This window comes from Candoia aspera, chromosome 13, assembly GCF_035149785.1.
Source record: "Candoia aspera isolate rCanAsp1 chromosome 13, rCanAsp1.hap2, whole genome shotgun sequence".
In the NCBI taxonomy this organism is placed as follows: Eukaryota; Metazoa; Chordata; class Lepidosauria; order Squamata; family Boidae; genus Candoia; species Candoia aspera.
The window spans coordinates 11,116,669-11,134,508 of NC_086165.1; the positions used below are offsets into that span (position 1 = coordinate 11,116,669).

General features: G+C 41.0%; 1 protein-coding gene across 1 annotated transcript in view; it reads left to right on the plus strand.

The window, feature by feature from the left end:
- The first annotated feature begins 2,065 nt into the window (after positions 1–2,065).
- Positions 2,066–17,840, plus strand: part of ADAMTSL3 (ADAMTS like 3) — a 205,551-nt gene continuing 189,776 nt past the window's right edge. The window contains exon 1 of the mRNA XM_063313955.1: positions 2,066–2,149. Within this exon, the coding sequence (XP_063170025.1) occupies positions 2,072–2,149 (78 nt within the window). The 5' untranslated portion in view covers positions 2,066–2,071. The remainder of the gene's footprint in view (positions 2,150–17,840) is intronic.

The window sequence follows — 17,840 nt, forward strand, 5'->3', positions numbered from 1 at the left end:
AAACATGCCAAGCCATGAAAAAAAAAAGCCAAGGTTAAAACTAAAGAAACATAGCCTGTTGTGCACAAGGAGGTGTTTAACAGACCTGGTTAAGTGCACTGAGTGAACTCAACCACAGAGCCACAAACTGTATTAGTTGGGTTGGTGTGTAATCAACCAATTTTGCATGAACCAGTCATTGTCAGCCCTTTGAGGTAGGCCAGGTCAGGAAACAGACATGATAACTTCTGGAACTGTACTTGACTTTTATAGGGTATAAGAAGAAGAACCTTGAAAACCTGACAGTTTCTCTATGGTGTCCTCTTACACTCAAGAGAGTCAAGATGAAGCAATCTTGCGTTTCTTCCTCACCCCCCTCCAGGCTACGGTGATATTTTTGTAACAGCTGCTGCATTCCTTCTTCAAGGCCATCTCTGTTCTCCCCTACAATCACGATGTTCTCCTTTTTGCTTTTCACAACAATCCTGTGAGGTAGCTTGAGCTAGTCACCCAGGTTTAGTGTTTGAGGAAGGATTTGACTGGCTTTGATCTGAAACTAACCGCTCTTGTACTAGATTCTGCTCCCTTTTACTTATTTATTCTTGTTTTATTTTTGTTCAGGGGCTTAAAGGTGTGATGAAGGATGGTTTGGAAGGATGCTTTATCTGTAGGGAAAGTCACAGGAATGAAATCTTATAGAAGGACGACTGGGAGGGAAAAAGATTGACCCAATTAGGCCCTTCTGTCTTGATCTCTGCTACTTTATGTTGTTGTGGCAATAGGTGGTGGTGGTGGCCTTTGTTTTCAAGTTGAGCTTCACTCCCGTTGATCTTGGTTGAGCTGAGGAACTAAACAGGGTTGGGCCTACTTAGTATCTGGATGGGAGAAGCATCATGGATTTCTAGAGCTGTACGCTGAACGAGGAAGTTGAACAATATCCTGAGCAAAGTAATAGCAAACTATTTCCATATTCTTACTAAGAAAACTCCGAATATATCATGAATTTTTTTGTGTGGGGGGGAGGATATTTGACACAGGCTGCTCCAAATCGCAATTATGTGATGAGGTGGGCAGCTATGTAAATCTTTTAAATAGGTAAAGTCACTGGGAATCAAGCTCATCTCTAGCTTTTTCACTGAATCACTGAATTTAGGCAATTTAATTTTGTGGAAATGATTGGCTCTCGGATTTAAGCACAGTTAGACCCAATCATTCAGCAGCTTTTGCAGTGCTGCCATGACAAGACAGGCAGCCACGCTGGGCACGTGGACGGAAGAGAAGCAGCCCAAGAGAGCACTTTATCGAGGGCAACTCCGGTTGTGTTCTTTTCACCTTGAGCAACGCTGCAAACCCCTGTAGCATTATAAAGATGGGCCCTTGCCAGCCAGTTGGCTCAAATCAGAAACTTTGCCATTAGGTTTTGGGTGGGGAAAATGCTTTTCGTAGAAAGGGAGAGTAAAACCAGCAGTTGGTGTGTCTCTGTGTGTAATTCTCTGCAGATTTTAACAAAAGAATTTATTTTGGCACTCCAAGAAAGGCAATTTAACTTTGCCCTTTAGACAAAAACAGCGAAAGATCCTCTGTTTCTAATCCATGAAACAATCCATGAAACTCACCCTCCCCTCCCCTTTCTGCAAAAGTTAGCAAGAGCTGTTGTTTTTTCCAACACGGCTTGGATGTTTTGGCAAATGCGGCTTCAAGTTCTGGGCTTTGCTTCTTTTGTTGGGAAGCTGGGCAAAAAGTGTTGAAATAGCAGAGCAGGTTTGATTTCGTTTTGGCTGCAGGGGATGAGGGGATGGAGAAGGCCTCTGCCTTGATGCCCCGACTGAAGGAGCAAGGGGGAAAAGGGTGGCTTCTCCTGCCTTAAGTGAAGGTCCCTTGCTCTTCGTGCTGGGCTCATGTTGTTCCTTGCAAGCCTGTATTCCTGGCCAGTACAAACCTCCACTGTTTAGGCTGCACCGCTTCCAGAGCCTGGTTTCAACTTGTTGCCCAGTTTGCTTTAGTCATTCCGTTTCTGGCAGGGGGCACTTGAGAAATACACACACGGAGCTGCAAAGTCCTTTTCTGCTCTCTCTTTTGAAGGACGAAGAGGATGGCCAAAGCCAACACCACCAGACAGCTTTGGAAGGTCATCTGGTTTGCTGTCATCACCATTTGCGTCAGTCTACAGGTAAGTGACAGCAATGGTCATGGACCAGACAAGGGAAAGTTAATATAGCAAATGGTCAAAACACTGGATAGGGACCAGAGAGACGGTGCAGCATCAACTTGGGAACCAGGGCCCAAGAAAATGTATTAATTTTTTTAAAAAATTCAGAATAAAAATGAAGAAGTTGTTTTTTTTATGCCTTTTAATAAACCAACAGGCTAGAAATGGACAAAACGTTAGCGTCGAACCGATGATCTTCTGTCTCACTTAGAGGTGTAGCATGATTTATTTTGGTTTTATGGTGTTATGGGTTAGGGTTTTATGGTTCCTGGGTTTGATTGCAGTTTTGAACCGCCTGGAGTTGTGTTTAAGATGGGTGGCCATGCAAATCTTTTAAATGAATAAATAAATGAGTACTAAAATGTAGTATCTTGGATGATAGGTGACAGACACCATAACTAACTGGCAACAACAGATTATTATGAATAATGAAAACCATATGAAATATGATATTTAGTACTATTATTTCTATGGAGGGAGGGGCCCATGAAGACCGAAATGCCTAGGGCGCTGTACCTCAATTCCCAGTGGGGAATTCTGGGAATTGGATTCCACACATCTTAAAGTTGCCAAGGTTGTAATACACTGCCCAAGGCCACAGAAGTCATAATGTAGTTCTGTGAAGGAGGTGAGCTTTGAGTCTGCCCTCAGACATGGAAACCCGCCAGAAGACTTTGGCCACTTTCTTTCTCAGCCGAACCTATTTCACAGGGTTGTTGTTCTGGGGAAAAGAATTGGGGAGCGAATGCTTGAGAACAGCCTTCCCCAGCCATCTGCCCTCTAGTGGCATTGGACAACAGTTCTGAGAATGCGTATCATAATAAATACTACAACATTCATGCTTGAGTAATCAGAAGAGCAACATTGCATTAAGATGCCTTCCAGATCTTTCAGAGTCAGCCTGCTGTCAAGTGAAATCTCTAGGCAGTTGTTGCCTGGTGGTAGAACCTCTGGCCCTCCAGATGCTGCTGTTGTAGACCTCCCTGAAGCCCTGTCTCCAAGGGCAAGGATGGAAGGATGCTGGAAATTTGGGTCGTAGATTCCTTACTCTTTCAAAGGTAAAGGTAAAGATTTCCCTTGACATTAAGTCCAGTCGTGTCCGACTCTAGGGGGCGGTGTTCATCTCCGTTTCAAAGCCGAAGAGCCGGCGTTTGTCCGTAGACATTTCCTCCGTGGTCATGTGGCCGGCATGACTAAACAGAATGCTGTTACCTGCCCGCCGAAGCAGTACCTATTAATCTACTCACATTTGCATGTTTCAAACTGCTAGGTTGGCAGGAGCTGGGACTAGCAATGGGAGCTCACCCCGTCACGCGGATTCGAACCACTGACCTTCCGATTGGCAAGCTTAGCAGCTCAGCGGTTTAACCCGCAGCGCCACTGCGTCCCTTTTTACTCTTTCAGAAGGAATCTAAAATTCCCCACTTCTCTTTTGAGTTCTTTATCATACCCTAGTCAGTGGGACAACCATGAAGAAGAATTATCAATTTCAAAACTGACATCTTGTGTAACCTCCCCCCGCTCTCTGTAAGACAGTCAGGAATTTGTCAAGCAGGCTCTTCTGTGAAATATTTGGTGTTATCTTTGACATGCTGGTTCATTGACAATGTAACCGCAAAGATTATGCAAGTCCCTGCATTTACTTTATGACTAATGGTAGCCTTCTAACTGGTATTCTTGTGATCTAAACAGCTGTTCCTCCCCCTGCCACTTTTTTGGGCAGAGTTTGCAAAGATGGAGGCCAAGAGCTCAGCCCTGCTTTAGAAGTAATTGAGTATTAATGTGTTTTTATATAGTATAATGGTTTTTTTTAAACTTTCCACCAAACACTAACGAGACTGGGCATAGGTTACCACAATCAAACAGTTTGCTTATTTATTTAAGGCACTTGCAAGGCCAGCCTCAACAGTGGAAGACATTGAGCACTGAACAGTTTTTGAAATATACAACGTAAGGTTAATATGAGGAACCAACAAAACCAGCAAACAGCTTTCTACCTGAAAACTGTTTGACTGACTGACTGCCTTCTGAAATTATATGCCCTGCCTTTCAAATAAGACAACCAAGAAAAGGGTTCTTTTAAGGATGGACTGAGGCAAGCAGCTTTGTAGCTTGTCACAGTTTTTTTCTCTCCTGGGGCAGAACTTGGATTACCTGTCAGACTTGCAAGATAGACCAGACTAGGAAATCAATTCCACAGGAAAGCTAAAATGACTTTTATTGAGACTGGCTACAATAACAGAATCTTGCAAGACTGATTATGCCATACCTCCTCCTCCTCTTATACTCCAGTGAAGCAGGGAGGCGTCTCGGACACGACTTAATGACTGAACAACAACAACTGCCTGAGCTACTTCTGAATGTTATCTTGTTGCTCTAGGCTTAAAAATGCTTTGGCTCCTTTTGCCTAGGTAACAGTTCCTGCATATCTCCATCGAGGTCATCTTCCTTACTTTCTGCACCACCTGAATACAGGGGGCAGATCCGGTGGAGCAAAGCAGATCCCTCTTAGCTTCCTTACCATGTCCATTTGTGCTTAATGTTACAAGTTTGGTTTGCCTTATTGCTTATTTCTGGATTTTAAAGACTTTCGTCCTGCTTTGCAGGGTATCTCAGCCGATAGTAGCACCTGGCTGATCTTTGCTATTTCTCCATTTGTGACTTATCCAGTAGTGTCTTTCAACCATCATTGAGGGGATAGAATAGTAACAAAGATGGGCTCTATCTCTCAGCAGTGACTAGATGACCCTGTAAATATTTTGTAAGTTGGAAACGATCTGCAGCTCTCTACTTGGCGTGCACACTAGCCAACTATAATGGATAAGTTTAACAACTTGGCGCCTTATTTATTCCGGATGATTTCAAGATGACAGATTTTCATGCAGTATATTCTGGACCAAGGTGAAATTCCATGGTGTTCAGGGTGCTTGAGAGCAGATATTTAGGGGCAGATGATGGGTTAGATAGCCTCTTTATTAGTGCAAAACAATAACGATAGAAGAATGTTGATACCAACTGAAAAGCTGTATTTGATTTATATTCAGTGTTGCTAGAAAGAATAATACAACAATATTGGAAAATGGTCTATAGAGAAATCTGGTTTCCAGAAATGTTCAGCTAGTTAAGTTTCCAAACGTGGAATGCAAGTTAGCCCAGCTGAATTGTAAAACAATGTTCAAAGTGCCCTTAATGTTGTCATTACAAGACTGCTGCTACCCGTTAACTGTTGGCATTTACCATCGATGTGGGCAATTCCTATTGTCTAATAATATTACTTTGCTGGGCTCCACTATGCCAAAATTCTGGATGATTAAGAGGAATGACTTACAGGGTTTTTCCTGCTGCCATTATATACATAATTTTACAAGATTTTTACCAGCTGAAGAACAGCGGTAGCTAAAATGCTACAGTTTAGAAACATACCCATACATTTCACATGACTCTATCTGCATAATTATTCATCTCCAATGGTGTTCTCCTCCATGACTCTCAAACATTATTGTTTCGGAGATATTAGAAAAGACATTGGCTGCCAAATCGATATGGCTATAGCAAATGGGCAGAAACTGGCCGATTTGGCTGATAACTTTTCCCAATCTTCTTTTCTTTTCTTGACTTAAATCAGAATGGCCTGGTTCATATACCCCATAAACTTGTGCTTCCCAATCATGGCAACTTGGTAGGTATCTGGATTGTAACTCCCTGAAATCTTGGCAACGATGGGGGAATTCTGGGAGTTGAAATCCATACATCCAGACCTTGTCAAACACTACCATAAACCATAATGTGTTTTGCTTCATTTTGGTTTATGGAGTTGTATAAAGCCAGCTGTGATTTATGCAATAAACTAGGATGAAAACAAACCATAACTTAACACTGTATATGAACCTAGTCATTCTGTGGCTTTTGTTTTCTTTTAGTATATGATATAAATCTAGCCATTGTGCCTTGTAAACTGTTCTTTGATTTAGTGCTAAGTGAGAATCCAGCCAGTTGTGGTTTATTCAACAAATTAGATTAAACACAGCCTAATGCTATATGCAAACTCATTTGATGTCAAATGAGAGATACAGGGCTGGGTGACTTGATTTTATTGCTTATAATTCAGACTTTTGGGGGAGGAGGGTCTCTCTGGGAATTCTGTTGGAAGAAACCAAGAGCCTTTGTTGGCTCCCAAACCATTGTTTGATCACAGCTACGACTGTGTGTGTGTCTCTGTGTATCAGCTCAGTAATGAGAAAATGTTCTTCCTGGTTAAGTTTGTTTGTCTACATTCCACTTTTCTTTATTGCTTCAATGCAGAATAGAGTTGGGCTGACCCTGTTACACAGAGATGCAAATATGCAAAGGTGTTGGGGAGACAGCTTTCTGAGGACTTCCTACTTCATGGAAATGTTTCTTGGCTCGCCCCTTTATTTATTTACTTGTAGAATTTATATGGCAACCCATCTCTGTCAATATGAGTTTGGGCAGTGCACAATGCAAGACATAAAACCTAGAAATCATAAGATAACATTACAGTAAATCCAAGGTCCCTAAAACCTATATCCTCATCAAACTGTGCATGTTGGGCTCAAGGTTGCAGAGAGCTTGGCTTTGATCCCATGTGGCTGATTCAACATCTAATCAGCTGGAGGCCAAAGGAGCTTTTTATGGTTCTTTCCTTTCTTCCTGTTTTTGAAGTTGTTATTTCACTTGTGAATTGTCCGCTAAGAGGTGAGAAGTTAATGTGAATAACACCCATCTTGGAAGTACCGAGATGGATTTTTCCAGATTGTGTCTAGGCCATTTCTTTTTTCTTTTTTCCATTTACGGAACTCAGTCACTAGTGTAACACTCAACTGCAGCTGCAGAAAGTTAGGCGCAGTCAGTAGCCTTCGTCTTATGAATAACAACAATGCAATTTTAGAAGAACAGTCGACTTCCTAACAGATGTGGGCAACTGTCGCTGTGGCAGATTTTTTTTTGGCCTTGTTAAAATTTTATTCTGCTTTCTTGAATGCACTAGTGGATGAAATCAGTTTACGAATATTTATACCCGGCAGCAAAATTTCAAGAGAGGCATTTCCAGTAACTCACAGCACAGAGGAAAGACAGCTGATGCTGGTAAGCTGCCTTTCTATTAAGTTGCAAGCAAAGCTGTTCTCCAGCAGAAATAAACCTCCAGATCTGTGTATTATTTTCCACTAGGAATTATTTTAAGGTAATCACGAACACTTTTTTTTCCCAGTATAGGTGGCAAGTTAAATTTAAAAAAAAAATCATGGCATAATGTCTTGTTCTCTGACATGTTGCAGAGGAAGGGAATCTGCAGAAGGACAGTGAAGGGTGTGAGTTGCTTTTCCTCAAGATTAAACAGAGACTTGCCTTCTTCCAGGAGATGTGTTTCTCCAACCAAAGACAGTCAACATTCAGTGCTCACTGAGCATGCTCAGTGTTCTTTAAGTAATTTTTGGTTTTCTTCCCTATCCTTTTTTTCTAGGCAATTTCCCCCTCTTATTTCTGGAAATCTTGAGCCTGCTATATATTCCTTCTTGAGATGTGCCATCCTGGATACGCAAGAATTACTTCTCTAAAAATATGTTTGATGTGCCCTGTAGCCTAATTGCGTTGTACTGAATGAAGAAGCAACGGGGAGCCTGCTAAGGTTGGACTCTGGATACAGGTCAGGAGTCTGCAGATTGGAAGGCCCCCAAATCAGCACCCATTAAAAAAAATCTGCGGAGGGTCTGTCATGTCCTCTGTTTATTCTTTCTCCTTTACAGGTAGCTGTAGCGGGAAATAAAGAATCTGTGGGCTCTGGGGACAGGAGAGAAAAAGAGAACCGGGATGGGGGACCAAAAGTGGAGGGCGTGCATCTTCCTAGGTGCCTGTTTTTCAGCTTCCAGGAAAAGCTCTTTTTGAGGTCTGCCTCAGCCATGATAACTGTGGTGTTAGAAGGAGAGAAATAACACAGAAACATAGACTTGGCTTTGCCAGAGCCCTAGATCTTCCTGCTTCAGGTCAAGAATGCTTCAAACCCCGGCTGCCTTCTCCATGGGTGATGTGGTGGTCCAAATCGGTTCCATATTTGGGACATGCAAGTGGTCTTCCTGATGCTTTAGAATTCAACTTCTTCCAAACTCAGCCAAGCACCCAGTGTTACTTGATTATGGATAGCACCAGTCCAAAACAGAAGACACATTTTTTCTAGCCTTCTATTAGATTGAAACGGTTACTTAACACAATTTGGTTACCACTGGCGCTGATGTTAACTGCTGTTGGAAATGGCGTTATTTATTTATTTATTTGGTGTGCGTCCTGCCTTTTTTTTACAAGAGCTCAAGGTGGCTTACATGGGAATCTTCTCATTTTATTCCCATAGCTAGTCATAGAGAGAGTGACTGGCCCAAAGTCACTAAGTGAACTTCTGTAGCTGGGGATGGACTTGAACCTGGCTCTTCCTGATTCTAATCCAGAACCTTAACTCTTAAATTACTCTGACTCTTCATGCCTGTGTTTTCCTTTCAGACATACTGCTGAATATATGTATGTATGTATGTATGTCTGTGTGTGTGTGTGTGTGTGTGTGTGTGAGAGAGAGAGAGAGAGAGAGAAAGAGAATGGGAATTACCTTGTGAATTAAGTTTATGAATGACCTTAATTAAGCTGGGGACTAGCAGACTGCTGAAAGATAAAGCTAAAATACTTCAGGATGCGACTTCTGTGAGTGCCTGTATTCTTGTACTGTGCTGCGAATACTCTTCCGTGGAGTGGAAGCTGTAAATGATTTTTTTTCAGTTCAGCAGAGTTGATGGGTATTTACGTCTCCAGTGGGAATCATCTTGGAAACGAGAGTGCAGTCAGATTATGAGGGGAATACATTTTGTTTAGCGTTGTGAGTCTCCAGGGTTTTTCCAGCATCCTGTTGGTTTATTCTCTTTGTTAATCACAGCCTTTTATCTTTCTGTTTTGTGTGCATATTAAGATATGTAACAGTCCCAAATGGGAAAATTATACAGTATTCGGTGGTTAGCTCACTATCATTTAAATGTGTGGATGAGAAAAACATCATTTATTGTTGTTATTGTGGTTGTTATTCCCTTTCATAATCTCACTGAAAATCTTTGTGCTGTTTTTGTATGAGCGATATAAACTGGTATATATGAAAGACTGAAAAGAAGGTAATACTAGAAATGGCTCCATTTAAAAGAAGTTATAAACAGGGGAGCCATAAACTGCAGAGGAGGAGCATGCAGAAAACGATAGTTATAAAACATTCAAAATAATACGTCAGATTATGATTGGAAAAATGTAGTAATGTATCCCTTGTAATAACTTTGTGGTCTATATAACACATTTTATATATGATATTTTACTCTCTTTATCACTCCTTTTAATTTTTTACATATATTTTTATAGACACTTATACCTGATAGAATATTAGTCATGATAATGCAAATTAATAAGATTGTTTTTAAACTTGATTAAGGGGCTCACTTACATTGTGATCCAAACATATTTTAACACTTAATTAGAACTTGTAAACTCAAATTTAAAATTATTTTAATTTAGATGGCTCATATTTTATGGCTAATGGCTAATGTGCATATTTTTATAGAATTGTATCTTATACTGGTCAGTGACCGTAATAAAATCAATTGAAATTGATCACCTAAGAAACATTCAAAATAATCTACTGCAGAGAATTGATCTATTGATCTATCAATATAATCTATTGATAATCCGGAGAAAAGGATTCCCCACCTTTTGCCCCAAGAAACTGCGCATTTGCCAAGTAGATCTTTTCGAGAAACGCTTTTATAGGAAAGGAGCCCTCTTGAAGGTACCAACCTGCGTAATATTTATTTGAAGTGGTGGGAAAAGAGATTCGGAAAAGTCTGTGATGTACTTATCTAAGATCTGATTTCAGTGTATCTGATATGAGTGCTCATGTACTCACCAGATACCTGGTAAACTATTAGTTTGAATCACTGTGATCCTAAGTGAAATCTGATGATGGCTCCCCGAACGTACCTTCTGAAAAATGGGCAGATTCATAGCAGATGTCAGGGGTTGTTGGCTGTAATAACAAATAACAATAGCAAAGCCCTGGTCTTCACTGGGGAACTCAAGAAGAGTTGTACTGGAAACCAATACTTTATCCTGTTCAGCATTTATATATTACACCCATTTGTATGCCGTCTCAATTACCAAAGTAAGTAGGCAGCTTACATGTTAGGATTAAAACAACCATAGAATAATAAAATGGTAATACACAGCCATGCATAGAGAAGATAACCAATAACACAAAAGAAGGATTACAAACAGGAGTAAATTAGTTGGGAGTAAATCATTACACCATAGCCCAGGGCCTGCTGGAGGAGCCAAGTTTTCACATTTTGTTAAATATGCTCCATAAGATTGGGGCCAGCATTTGTCTCCTCCCTTGGCCATCCAGATGCTTCCTGAAACCCCACAAGCAGGACATGGATGCAGAAGCTTTCTCCTCATATGCTGAAGGAAGTATGATTCAGAGGCAACATGCTTTTGACACTGAGTACTCATAGGCATGTAAAAATTAAACTTAGAAGCAGAATGGCTAGGTTCACACACTGTGTGAGTCTCTACACATTGTGACAAGATATGGTTTGGTTTAATCCTGGTTGTTTAACCCTTCATAGGCTTCATGCACAGTGGCTAAGCAGTAATACTGGTTTATAAGTCACAATGGCTGGATTTACACATCCTTATAAAAATGATGTTATGGATTAGCATACAGGTCCTTTAGCGACTGCCTTGGACAGCAACCGTTCGCAGTTATGGCGGTGATAAAAAAGTAACGTTGTGACCAGTCTTTGCATTTATCACCTTTACAGGTCTGTAAAGCAAAGGAAAACTGAAGTAAGATGGTAAGCACAGTTGTGGTTTTACTTAGCGACTACTTCACTTAACAACCAAGTTGCCAGTTCCAATTGTGGTTGCTAAATGAGGACTACCTGTAACATACGAATTGAACCATACAAAAAATAACTCTGCTCCCAACTTCAGGGTAAACCGCAACACCCCAATCATGCGTGGTGTCTTTTTTTTGTAGCCTGCTCAGCTATACTGCAGCCCTTAGCTAATTTTAATTGATTTTGAAAATCAAAGCAGATGTGGACCTGGTTAATACTTACATCAGAAAATACCAGGACTGTAGGATAGGCTGGGAAGTTGAGACAGTTGGAAGGCAATGGCAAAAGAGTTTGGTATTGTTGTCAAGAAAACAACATTGATGTGTCCTTGAAATCACCAGGAGCCCAGACTAGCTCAAGGGGGCTTTATCTGTATCTTTTGTGGGTACAGGCCCTTATCTGTACCTTACTTGGGAATGTCAGGAAGGGGTGAGGGCTGCAGAAAGCACAGCAAAGGCAAACGCTGGCTTGGTGGATCATGGATTCAACAGTAACTGTGCAGGTTATCTTCCAAGATTCCTTGGGGATCAATATTCATTTCAATGGAATAATTTCCTATTATTTAAAGCTACAGTGGTAATGCATTCAATAGTCCATCATCCATGTGACCCAGAAGTCCCCTTCAGTGAATTCTGTGGCAGTTCAATAGAGCAGAGCTTGTAGTTAAAAGCCTGTTTTTTGGCTCCTTCTGAACCTCAGTGAGATTGTATGGAGGCGTAAAGGCACTGGAGCCTAATTCTGTAATATTTTGGGATAGCTGTTCAAATTTAATGGGATTTTTATTGTTCGGAGACAATGACCATGGAGGTCAATCCTGCTTGTTTTGTTCACTCTGCTTGTTGGATCTGAATCCAAGCGTTTTTTTCCCCTGTCTTAGCCATAACTAGCCAATTGCGTTTCCTCTTCATGTGACATGAATCATTTTATCTCCTCTTTGCTGTAACATGCAAGGAAAAGAGCAGAGAGCTGTTCCCATTTTTATTAACTTTTCTGAGAAGCTGCTTTTGGTCCCCTCATTCCGCTTTTGGAGAAGAAGAAAATATTGAGAAAGAGATCCAGGAAGATAATCTGCTTATTGAATCTAAGTCTTGTGAAACTGGAAATGATTTCCATTTGCTCCTGACACTTTTTTTATTGCGTGTCATTGAAGAGCATTTTATCAAGTGCTCCAAACTCTATCTGTTGGCAGAAATTTCCTTGAATTACTGCAGAGGGGTAAAGCCAGTTTGGTGTAGTGGTTAAGACAGTGTTTCTCAATCTTGGCAGCTTGAAGATATGTGGACTTCAACTCCCAGAATTCCCCAGCCAGTGTAAGAAACACTGGGTTAAGGCACCAGGCTAGAAACCAGGAGACTGTGAGTTCTAGTCCTGCTGTAAACACAAAGCCAGCTGGGTGACTTTGGGCTGGTCACTTTCTCTCAGCCCTAGGAAGGAGGCAATGGCAAACCACTTCTGAAAAAAATCTTGCCAAGAAAACTGCAGGGATTGTCCAGGCAGTCTCCGAGAATTGGACATGATTGAACAGATTAAAAAAAAGAAAAACGCGGAGGGAAACATCAAAACCCATGCCAAGAGCATATATCTTTGCCTCTTTCTGTCTGTTTTTTGAGATAGTTTAAGATAGAAACTGACTTTTTACAAAACAGTGGGGTTTTTTGCCCTGAGTACGATGTTTAAGAATTGCTGTGACTGTTTGAATGGATTTTTATTTCCTGTAAGTGAAAGCACCAAGGAAGAGTCAAAAGTTGCTGGCTACATACAGCAATCAGTCCAGGACTATGACTGCTGACATAACGGTGATGGAATGCTGACTGCCTATACGTTATGGCTTTTCTTCCCTCCTTTTATTGGCAAGCAAACGTTTCAAAGGGATTCGTCAATTATTAAATATGTCTTTGACTCTTTATTAGTTCAGGGTTTTCAGGGTAGGCTCAGCAGTGAATGTGAATCCAGGCTGTTCTGGAATAAAACCTGAATGGAATATAGTCTAACAACGACAAACGTATTGTAAGTGTATGAGCAAAATTACATTTTATTTAGCAATGCTGTGTGAATAATTGCGATTAGCCATTCTGCTGCAAAATCAAACAACTCAGCACGTTTGCGGTTGCCAAAAATATTATTGTCGAAACAGGAAAAACAGGCAAGGGGAAAAGCAGCAGTTGGTCAGCCAGGCTGCTCATCTCTGAAGCCAAATGCCTCTCTTTTTTATATAACAATGATTTAGATCTGCAGTGTGCTGTGGCCTCCGCTTTCGGCCAATGAACGACACGTGCGGCTGAGCCAAATTGCGAGTAATACTTGTGGAAGATGCAAAACCTGAAGTCCTACCTTTGCTTACAAGTGTTTTAAACACATGATATGATACCATAGAAGAAAAAGCTGCTTTAATGCTTGTCTAGTATAATTATAGTGCTGGTGCTTTTGTAAGGAAAAAAGGGATGGAAACAAAGGGCCAGATAACAATAACAAAGCACTGGTGCAGATTGATTTTACTTCATTGAGCTTTTCTCTTCCTCTTTTCCATTTATATATCTGAAGGCAATATAACCTTCAATTCAGTTTTTGACTCCTGGCAACTGCCTGGATGAGTCCCTGCAGTTTTCTTCACAACATTTTTGGAAGTGGTTTACCCTTGCCGCCTCCTTCCTGGGGCTGAAAGAGAGAGGGACTGGCCCAAAGTCACCCAGCTGGATTTGTACCTAAGGCGGGACTAGAACTCACGATCTCCTGGTTTCTAGCTCAATGCCTTTAACCACTAGGCCAAAGTGGCTCTCATGTTACACCTGTGCATAATTCTGGATGCCTTCTGATGATTAAAACAATGCCATCCAGATACAGAAGAAATAAACAGAACAGATGAAAAGCAAACTCTATCTGAAAACATTGTTTATCCAGTAAAAGTAAAGTCTTCTGGAATTAGTGAGTCTTAATTGGCCAGAAAGAAATGGTTAAAGCAACCCATTCAAGTCTCATTATCAAAAGGTTGCACAGTTGGGTGAGATTATTGGAAAGGCTATGCTTTAAATCCTAGAAATAATATTCAGCCATCATGACTAGCAGCCACTGATGTCCTCCATGAATACAGCAGGTGTCATCTTTTAAAACACATTCCACTTCTATTTTGAATAAATCAGATTTCAAAAGTGGGTGGTTTTTTTCCCCTAATGTTTTTTTCACGCCCTAGGCTTAAAACATGCTTTTGTTACTGCTGCTGCACAGTTTCTCCAAGGTCATCTCTGTGGCTTTCCACATCATCAATAGGAAATCATCCTTCCGCCCGCATCAGAGGAGTGTTTCCTCTGGAGCAGATGAACCAGCAGTTCATTGGCTCAGCTTCTCAAACCACATGCAAGCCCCATCACATCTCAGACATGGGTGGGAGGCTTGGCACAGCCCTTGCGTGGGTTGGAGGCCTCTACTTCATATATAATGTTTAGCTCCATCACAGTTAAGAGAGCGCATCAGTTCTCTGCATTGCCATCAGCTTATACCAACCACAGCACATCCACTTTAATTGTAAATATTTTGGAAGTTGATTCATATCTGTGATTGGGTGAGGAAATCCTGAGTGAGTATGATATACTACTGGCTTATCATTGCTGTGTTTGAGATTAAACTCCCTAAAATTGTAGGCTTCCTGTTTTTAAGACAGCATGAGAAAGAATAAAAGAAAAGAGGTTGGTTTGAATGGACTTTGGGCTCCAGGAGAGTAGGCTTAATATGGAATTATTTCTCTATTTCTATCCATTGTCTGTTTATGAATGGGTTCGTGCCCACATGTCACAACATTTATTTATATACCATGTTTTCAGTAATAGGTTTTATTCAATGTGGAAGAGGCCCTCAGCTGGAGGAAGGAGTATTGGGTAGCAGGGCTGGATCAGATGTCTAACTCAAACCTGGTGAACTGGTGCCTGGGCTTGAACAGATGGATGGACTATTGCTATAAAGTGGCTTAATTTGCTTATATGCATTTTCTTTAAGCTCTTCACAAGCAAGAATCTTGTGTAATAAAGGGAAATTGAGGGAGAGGGGATTAAATGCGACTTTGCAACTGTGAGCTTTCTCTGCCTCCCTCCTCCTCTCCTTCTCCTGGCAGTAAGTTTTCAGCTGCAGTAGCAAAAACCCAGTTTCCTAATTCTGTATCCCAGGCGTCCAATTAATATATCCATTTTAGCTACTTAAAGATTTTATATTTTTTATTATGTAAGTTAGTTCCAGAGTCATATTTCAACCATAGCAAGCTTTATGCAAGCTTTATTGTTAGAACTGAAATTTAAGCTTTATTAGGATTAAGCGTTTAGTAGTATAATTTGCTGCATGTGTTGCCTATACAAAGTGCCATGAATAGATCCTCTGTATATAAATGTATTTGATATTTTATACTGACTTAAACCCAATATGTTATCTTTAACCAAAGGAAATTATGAAGAAGGCTTTTCCCCCTTAAGAGCTTGTTTTTCTTTCCCGTTTTCATTCTGTCAACTTAATATCTTTAGGGTCAAAATTGAGGTTGGAGATAGAGCTCTTGAACTTAAAAAAGAAAAGGTGGGGAGGAATAATAGCACCACTGCCATTTTTTACTGCTCCTTCAAAATCATTGCAAATAATAGTATATGGGTGCCTGCGCTTTATAATTATGACAGCAAAATGTTGGCAAGTACATGAATATTTATTTCACTAGAGCCCATTGTTTAGTATCTGTAGACTGTAACATAGGCTGACCATATTTCCTTGAGACAAAAATGGGACACTGGGATGGCAAAATGGGGCAGGGCTGGGTGACGGGCTGGATCAGCAGGCAGGAACTTCTCTGGTTTTCTCGGGCTGGGAATCTTCGGATTCCTCAGTTTGCAAGAGGCAAGGCTGGGCTGGAGAGTCTAGCGAACGGTTGTCCCCAACAAGCCATTCCTCCTCTGGCCATGCTTTTACGTTCTTTTCTTCCTGCCGTTTCAAGGCAGGAGCCAATTGGCTCGCCCTTTGATCACCACCTATCAACTGATCCTGTTTTTTTCTTTTTAGGTTTCCCGCCGGGTTGAGCTCTGCGGCTTTTTTTCTGCTGTTTCTGCTGAGCTCCCCCTCCTTCCACTCAAAGTCAGACTGCATTCTGACAGGTTTGCAGGAACTTTCAAATTTTTAAGTAAGGTTTTTAAGAAAACGGGACAAAATGGACATTTATACTAAAACAATGGGATGGTCTGGAAAACGGGACATACGGTCAGCCTACTGTAACAGCATTGAAGATATACGTATGTGCAGAGCTCTTTCAAATGCTGATAGGATTTTTGTATTTAAAGTTCATGCATGTGAGCAAGGGAAGACTTTTCCTGTCCTCCTTATTCAAGAAAAAAAGAGGATACTTATTTAGAATGAGTGTTTAGCTTGTGTTTTTGGTCGGACGCTGTATTTGTGAAAGAAGAAGAAAAGCTTTAAGAGCTCTCATTCAGCTAAACTGCAGAAAAGATGTTTTGCTAATCTGCCCCATAAAGGTAGTTTAGCTTTCGGGTTTCCGTTCCTTGTATGAAGGCTGGCCTGATATTTCATGGGCAGCTCTTAATGCTGGTGATGGAGAAGTGAATATGTTTGGTCCTCTCAAATAGCAGCTGAGGTGATAACAGTATCTTGGACTGGATAACTATACATTGGAGGTTGGGGCTCACTTAATTAAGTGCTCCTTAATGGAAGAAATAAACCTCTGTGAAATGAAACTTGCAGAAAGGGGAAAGGCTCAATTAGAAACCATCTCTTTGGTGAATTTGATTATTATACGTAGGGATGAAATATTTGTATGAGGTCACTCTCCATCTTCAGCACTTGTTCAGCACTTCAGCCCAGGCAGAATTTACTGCTTAAATTATTGGGCATGAAAACTCGGCCTGTTTTAGGGTGTCTTTTTTTGATCTTCATACAAGGGGACTTTGCATCGCTGCCACAATTGTGATGACTTCATGCCTCATTATAAAATACTCTGGAATTTGATACGGATTTTTTTCCCTCTCTTCAAAATACTTGGTTTCCAGGAAAGGCGCCTTTATAGGGTGCTGTAAGCAGAGTTCTCATAACCTCAGTGCTTTTGTATGGATGTGAATTGCACATGAAGTCTGATCAAGCAGTTGGTCGGGTGTCCTGTTTATAGAAGAAAAGCTCTCTGATGAACCTTGTTTGGTTGAATGCTCTTCTTTTAAGAAGGTAGAGCAGGATCTCTGCAGTGGCCCAGGCTGAGCCCAGGGTCACAGTCTTCCATTATAACGTAGGAAGGAAAAAAACACCCTCAGCTCAAGCTTAATTCCTTGGAACTGCAGCAATACAACTGGATGCCATCTTCTTGCCAAGAATTGAAGTATCATGTGAATGGCCTCTTCTGGAAAGTTTTTAAACTCCCCTGTTCAGCCTACAGTGGCCTCCCATCGGAGCACTAACTAGGTTGGACCCTACTTGGTTTCTGAGTCCTGGCACGACTAGTCAACAGTTGCCACCTACCTGTTAGTCTTATTTTTTGTACTTTGCAAGTCCTTCTCTTCCTTCCACCCCAACTGGAAATCATGTAATTGTTGATTGAGGTTGTTCCTCACTTTCTTTTGGACTGGATTGACTTGAGGCAATAACTCTATTTCCAGTTCAACGCCCTGTGGAGGGAAAAAGAGAAGAAAGCATAGAATATGACGAGGGAATGTCCTTCTTTCCACATCTCTCAGGATCAGCTGCTCCCATAT